Here is an 8201-nt window from a genome sequence, read left to right as displayed (position 1 = left end):
TAAAAAAATATATATATATTATTTATTTTATTTTGAATTATTATTATGATATTTATTTATTAAATCATAAAATAATTAAAAATACAAATAAAGTTAAAATATAAAAATTAATTAAATTGTATAATAAAGACGATATTTTATAATCAAAAAATGAATATTAAGTAAAATCATACATTTATATGCTTTTTTTAATTTACTTAAATAGAATATTAATCAAAATAAACACTTACTTCATCTAACAAGTGTAGAAAGATATAAAAGTATATTTAGAAAGATAATTCTCAGGACTACGTGTTAATTTTTTGCTTCTTTTTAATAGTTGAACTTAATAAGTTCATTAGCAATATGATTTATTGCGTATGGTTTCTATAACCCTTCAAAGTATGGACAATTTTTTTCTTTATGTATAGTACTAAATGAAATGTAACGTACTCTTTACTTATGAATAGGAATATAAAGAATAAATGAATACATATTTGAATATGTTATTTGTTGTAAAATGATATATGTGAATGCATAGTACATCCTGAATATACATAATTAACATAATTTTCACTCGCAATTTTTATTTCTAAACCTTATAGATTTGATGTTTGCACACCAAAAAATGACTCTTTTATCATCTCCATAAGTTAATAGAAAAATATATTATTACTAAAAAGCTTTAAAGTATTGTTTTACCTATTTAGACACCTAAATAGATGTTCTACCTTTTGTCAGTAGTGTGTATTTTTGGTCTTGTCACCATGTTACACATTTTTAACAGTAAAATTTACCTTAATTTTACTGTTTTCCGTTATGATGCCTCCTCCTTATATTAAAGGATAACTTACATTTCCTTGATTTTTTAAAGAAATTATCTTAATTCTAGTCTTTTTAACTTTTCAATTTATTTCGACTTATAAAACACAATTATGCGAAAAACTCTTGCTTTTTTATGAAACTGCTGAAGTGTTCTTATAACATTAGTGTTATCTATACATAGAAAAAATGTATAAAACAAAGCTACTCATTAACGGTGCTTCGTAAAGACAATTTTAACATGTGCCAAAGAGGTTCATATAGTAATTTTTTCTAAATAATTTAATCATTAATTTCAATAAATAAGAGATATATTTGTTAAAAGTTTTCTTTATTGTTGTAATATTTTGTAAAGGCATAATAACGATCTAGCCAAGGTTGCAATACACTGTTCGCTAAACGATCTCAAGTGTAGGATTAGCAGTGTCATTACAACAATTGAAACGGTTAATATAATAGAATCGTTCATATGGTTAACAATTCAATAATCTCCCCAATCCTCCAAATTTTTTGGCATTATAAATTTTTAAAACCATATGCAACTCTATAGCTCTTTCAACAAAAGAAAGGAAAAAAATCATTTGCAACTTTAAGAATATAATGTTGTGTGATTAGTTATTCTATAAACATATGAATATTTTACCATTGTATTTATAAGTTTCTACTTTATATTGCATAGTCTTTGGTTTACGCTAATTGTATTTAACTGGATAGTCATAATACGAAGACATTTCTATGCAAAAGACAGGTCATATTCAACTACAATATTAAGCGTTTATATTTTTATTAAAACACTTTCGAAGATGTGCTTTATATGTTCGATTAAACCAATATATTATGTTTTCAATTTAACATTTACAATACAAACTTTTTGAGAGCAATATAGCCTGTCCTTTTCTTCAATTCCGAGCGTAAACCATACCCCAACATGTAGCAAAAAGAAAAAGAAAAGATAAAGCATAGAAAACATAGTTTTTGTTATTAAAAAAGTAAGCACTCCAATCTAATAAGTCGAATGAAGATCACAGAAATCAGAGCTACACAAATTCATACATATTATAAGTGAATTTTCCTTTTTGTAAATGGGTTTTGAACAAAGAAATATTTAATGTGTATGATTCGCAATAGATATGTGGGTATTTTTTTCATATAGCAAATATAATGCAAACGTGTGCAGTTCTTAGCACCTAATACTTTTTTTATAGTTTTTCCCTGTTTTCTGCAATTAGGCATTAAAGATTAAATTTTTTTAGGAGTATATAGTTAGAAAAAACATCACCCTATGTTAAAAATAGAAATTGCTCTTATTTTAACGTAAATTTTTTTTTACAATACCTTGACCTTTTGATTTATTCTGTAGACCTAAAAAAAAATTGTACCCCTTCAAAAGTTAAGTTTAAGGTTATGTATTTTCCTGTTTCTTTAAAATAAGTCATTCATATTTATTCGTTTTATTTTTCATAACAATGATCACTTGAAACGATTTTTGTTTTTTCTATTTAATATGGAAGGTGATCTTTTTCATTAATCTTGTTTTTTTTTTTTTTTGCAAACATTTTACACACTAGTATGAACACCTCAAGAAAATAAAAAATTCCTCTTCATGAGATGTCAACTTAAGTCTTAGGACGCTCAGACAAAATTTACACTACACATTTCACATTGCACTATTCTTAAAATTTTTTTTTTGCTGTGGTTAATGGAAATTTCACATATAGAGAAAACAAGAAATTTATGTCTTATCTCATTTCACCTTTTAATGTTTTTACCCAAGTGTACACGTACATGAAAATAGAAATTATACTTGAGATAATATGATTTTATAAATATATTGCTTTTTTTAACATTTTTTAAAAGAGAACACCCTTATGGGCATCCGTGTAAACACATAAAATTTTTAATTTTTATCAACTTCATCACTCAATTTCTTCAATTTATGTAAAAAAACTTTTAATGTAAATTGTATGTACATATAAGATAGGTAAAAAAAAAAATTCTTAAAGTTACATTTTAAATAATGCCTTTCTGTTCTACATTATTTTCTTTAAAAATTGAACATGTAAAAATGGAATTTTGGACAAGACAGCAAAATGCATATTTTCATAAAAATTTACACACATAATATATAATTAATGTTGTGTTTGTTGTATTTTAATATTTAAAGAAATGGTTTATGTGAAAAATGATAAGAATATATCCTTATCCTTTCAGCAAAAATGTTAAATCACTGCCAGATCCTCCGCCAGGCAGATCAAGAGAAATAAAGAATTTTGAATGCAAAAAATATAAAAATGACTATAGTTGGTTGCTGAAAGCGAGGAATAATTTGAAAAAATGTTTTCACTTATGTGATATATGCTCAAAAAAATTTAATTATATGAGATGTCTAGTGAAAAATTCAAATGTTCAGTATGAATACAATTTAAGTTACAACACTGCAAGAAGCAACCCTGAGGGTGGAAAAGAGGAAGTTGGCGAACATATGTCTATTGCCCATTTGTGTGGAAACCATAAAAGTTTTAAGCATAAGAACGAACTATGTGATGTAAAAAAAAACATACTTAAGATTAATAGTAATGCATCGAAAAACAGTGTAGATAGTAATCAAAGTATTACCAGCTTAAAATCAGCAAATGAGAATAGTATTATATTTAGCAATTCTTTAAATCATAACGAAACTGCTTGTTTGTCATTTAATGATGACGTCTTTATATTCTTAGATGATTATCCAGGAAAACATTCAAATCGTTATAAAAAAGATCAAGAAAAATGTGATCCACTATTGCAAAATGTGAACTCCTTAAAGGGTGATGATCTCATGTGCCCCAAATTTCAACCTGATGATACGATAATACACATAAAAAGACACTTTAAAAATAATGTATCCTATTTTGCCTGTAAGCATGTTAATATGAATGACCTGTACAATTTATATGACGAAGACGCCAAATATGACAGCATAAATATTTATATGTGCGACAACAGTATGGAAAGCTTCTCTAAGAATGATTGTGCACTAAATTTAAGTGAGGAAAAGGAACCATTTAACTTAACACAACCAATTATCATCACTGAATTTCATGAAAAGGATGAAGAAAAGGAGCAAAGTCAAGAATTAGATGACTTGAGAAACGAAAGTAACGACAGTCATAGATATGAATCTTTAAAGAGACATGATTTAAATGAAGATATTAAGCACATTGATCTCAACCTTGAACAAAATGGAAATTGTGAATTGTTTAATGTTACCCATTTTTGCGTGAACGAAGAGTTTGCTGCTTTATATGCCTCAGGACAACCTGATAAAAATTGTAGAACTTACATCAAAAACGACACGATCGGCAAAATCAATAATAATGGTATGAAGAAGCAAGACAAAATGGAAAATCTAAAGAAAAATAGTGAGAAGTATGCGCATAGAATCGATGATAATTGTAAAAATAACAATATAATTCAAAAGGAGGCGTTTGAAAGAATGAACATGTACACACATTTGTTAAACAAGGAAAAAAAAACAAGAACGTTAATAGATGAATTGCGGGAAAAACTGATGAAGAAGAAAAATTTATATCTTGAAAGTCATAGTGAACAAAATAAAAATAGATCAACAGATACGACACAAGAAGAGGAGAAAAAAATAATCGCTGAAAAATGTGTCGAGCATTTGGCGCCGAATAACAGTACAAAGTATTCTAAAGAAACGCAAGGAAATAGCGCACCCCCCGTAGCAGGCAATTTGAATGCATTAGGTATTTATAAAAGGCATAACGTAAATGAAAAAAAGACAATTAACAATGTTAATATTGATGAATTTAAGAGCAGACTTACAAACGGTGGAAACTTAATTCTAAACATTGAGGGGGGTACCTCGAAGGGATTAAAATCAATATACAGTGAAGCAAAAAATGTGAAGGGAATATCAACCTATTCTGATGAGAAAGAATATGAAAAACATGTTTATAATAGAGAAGGTGTTGGTCATGTAAAGCAGGATGTAAATATCATTAAGGGAAGAAATCAAAGTGGCTGCAAGATGAGCAGTTCTGTAAAATCCCATAAAGGATTCAAGAATAATGTGGAGAAAAATAATTACGATATAGAAATAAAATCTTTCACCATTGATGACAAGGAAAAAAGGAGCAATTTAAAATTGTTAGAACAAATAAAAAACTACAAGCTCGTGGAAGAAAACAAAGAAGGAGGAATTCGCTTTAACGGGGACTACACTCGTTCTGACAAAGAAGGAACAGAAGAGATATGCGAAAAAAATAAATCAAGAAATGTTCCTGAGGATGAAAAATTACATATAACCAGAACAGACAAAAGTAAAAAAGGTTATAAATCGGAAATAATTGCAGGGAGAGAAGAAAAAACATATTTCACCGATAGTAACTCTAAAAAGGTGGAAGTTAGGAGTGGTAAGGAAAACTCATTTAATTCGAAAGGTATCTGTAGGAAAAGCAGAAATGCAATTGGAATGAACGAGGAAAATATAGTTAAGAGACCCTTGAAAGGAGATGAAAAGGAGAAGGGAAATATAATTTATGGGAAAAGAATCAGTGATAAACACAGCATCGATAAAAGAAGCGATGATGAAAGTAGCACCATTTTAAGACACGATATATTCAACTCTTTAACGAAAAATTGCAAACCAGGATTAAAAAATGAATTGAAAGATACTAACAGAAGTTCTAAGAAGGAAAACTGCAACCGAAGTGGAGATAATTTGCCGACTTCCAAGGAACAGGAAAATGGTTCATCAAATATGTGGAGCAAGGATATGTTCATATCTACTAAGAGCAACACTAAATTGGGGAGCAACGTGAATAGTAATAAAGACGACTTAATGAAACAAACTAAAATGAAAGGATATTACGTGAAAGACAAAATACATGTGAATCAAAGTAAGGGTGAACGCACGGAACAGGAGGTGGAGTCACAAGACAAAGCACAGGCCACACGGGACAGACCCAGAGAGGCGGACAAATTAGAACATTGCAAGAGGAAAAACGGTGAGGAATGTTCACCTAATGGTATTTCTATTTTAGGAAGAGAGACAAAAAATTATGCAGAAGGCAAGAAACAAAATGAGACACACAGATGCGAATCCGAAGAAAGATTAACTACAGAACTGAAAAAAAAATTAAGTAACATTTTAAGCTCATGTACGAATCGTAACAGAATAAATATTCACAACAAAATATATGCATCGGAGATGGAAAAAATCAGAATGGATAACAACAAAATGGCATATATTAACAATAATTATTTTTTTAATGTTGACAAGGGTAACCACTTTGAGAATTGCGAAGAACAAGTAGGAAAAAATTGTTCAATGAAATATAATTTTAAAAAACTGGACTTACAATTCTGCAAAAGTAAAAACGATTTTTATAGCTTTAACTATATGAGCAATGTCTTATCATCAAGCAGCTGTAGTGTGTCCAAAGAATACATTTCTAGGGAGAGCTACGAATCTAATATTTTAGATGAAAAAATTAATAAACTAAATGAGTTAAGAAAAAAGTATTTATTAAAGAAATATTTAAATGCAGTTTTGAACAGAAGTCAAAATCATCTTGTGGATAGTAGAAGAAGCAGAAAAGTGTGCAACATGGATGTTCCCAAGTTGGCTTACAATGCGGCAGAGAATAAAATTGGTGAAAAGACTGACCCCAAGAAAGAACCACTTGGGGGAGACCTACATTTTAAACAGAGACCTAATGAAAAATTAAAAATTTGTAACAGGGATACTAAACTATGTGAAGCACCTCAATCGCCAAAAAAACAGGATAAAATACCGAAACCATTAGCTAGTCAGTTGGAAATGAATTCAGTCTCGCGCTTGGAAAAAACACAATCGTATCCATTTGAGGAGTTTAATTTGTAAACACTTTTTTTTAATTTCTTCGTCCCAGTGGTGCGTTTCAAGCTTAACTCTTTAATTAGCAGTTTAGCGATATGTTTAGCGATCTGTTTAGCGATCTGTTTAGCTAGCAGTTTAGTTAACTGTTTGACTCCTTTTCGCTCCCAGAATTTCGCAAGAAATGGACGTCTTTAAAATTTGTTAAAATTTTGTAAGTTGTCACCTTGAAACTAGAAAGGAAGAAATTGTTCCATTTGCACAACACATTTTACCTACAACGTCAAAAAAAAACTATTGTTATGAAAAGAGGTAAAATGCTTAATTTAATCTGTGACGTTTCTTCACAGTTAAATATGGGCGCCTCTGTATATTTAATCAATCCAAGTTGTAAACACATCCACGTATGCATACACCATACATAGCCCACCTCCCTTCTTTAGTACTTGTGACAATTCGCTATAGTGTGTGCGCTTTTTAATTTTAACCTTTATATTGTTTTGCATTTATTTCGATGCTGAATGGACGTATAATTATTGTGGTGCTTCTTTTTTTTGTGAAAAATTTAATTACCTCCTGCCAGGAGTGTAAGAAGCTTTACCCACGGCTCCTTTAACAATTGTTATAGAAATGGGAAAAAAAAATGCTCTCAAATTTTTACAAACTTCAATGCGTTCTTTCTTTTTTTCTTTTTTCACACGTGACGTAAGATACGTAATGGTAACTTCCGAATCAGAGACACGTTATAATTACTCCCTCCGCCCGCGCATATCGCGCGTATTTATAGGAATGACGTCGAAATGGAGATTCACAGAGAAATTTAAAAAGGGGGGAAACATACAAGTGTAAACACTTCGGAACGTGCAGAAATAGAACTAAAAATTTGGCGGCAGTTCTTTTCTTAGTACACAATTTGGAAAAGTTTCCCTTTTAGATTAACTCGTTCTAAAATGCTAAACGTGCAAAATGTGCTAACTGGAAAAAGAATTGTATTCAATGAAGCAGCTCGGAAGGGGGAAAAAAAAAGACAGGTGATTTTTTAATCAGATGGTAGTTTCCCTAGGAAGGTACCTTTTTTAATTGCCCCACACTGTATTGTTAATTACGAAAATGCGCAGTCACGTGAAAGGCACATTTCAACTTAGGCGTTCACATTTATGAATAGCATAAACGGTGTGGGGGTATACACATCTTGGTTCGCTTCGCGGCAAGCGCTTTTGTGCACGTGTCCTTGGAAAACGAAGAAGGGTAAACAGAAGAAAGGGTCCTGTCCTGATCACATGCTAAGCGCACCCGTGCCGGAAGAACCATTCGATGCCCCTCTGGTTGACTCAGCTGAAATGGGTGTACAGGTGCACGGAGGGGACCGAACTTAGCAGACAACACGAAAAGGAACCCTTTTCTTTTTTCTGCCGACCACAACCATTTTTTTAAGAAATTATTCAAAAAAAAAACTAAACGGTTTAGTCCTAAAATTTCACTCGTTCTTAAGTTTGTTATTTTTTTGCATTTTAAACATGAATTTGAAGAACGGATT

At 30.4% G+C, this 8201-nt stretch overlaps 1 protein-coding gene across 1 annotated transcript; it reads left to right on the top strand.

The window, feature by feature from the left end:
* Nucleotides 1-2983: 2983 nt before the first annotated feature.
* C922_02910 (hypothetical protein) lies at nt 2984-6691 on the top strand (the record flags this gene model as incomplete). The annotated part of the gene is made up of 1 exon (XM_008818508.1): nt 2984-6691. The coding sequence occupies one exon, from the start codon at nt 2984-2986 to the stop codon at nt 6689-6691; it is 3708 nt and encodes a 1235-aa protein (XP_008816730.1).
* Nucleotides 6692-8201: the final 1510 nt, after the last annotated feature.

This window comes from Plasmodium inui, assembly GCF_000524495.1.
Source record: "Plasmodium inui San Antonio 1 unplaced genomic scaffold supercont1.11, whole genome shotgun sequence".
Lineage (NCBI taxonomy): Eukaryota > Apicomplexa > Aconoidasida > Haemosporida > Plasmodiidae > Plasmodium > Plasmodium inui.
This window is presented reverse-complemented; position numbering and strand designations above follow the sequence as displayed.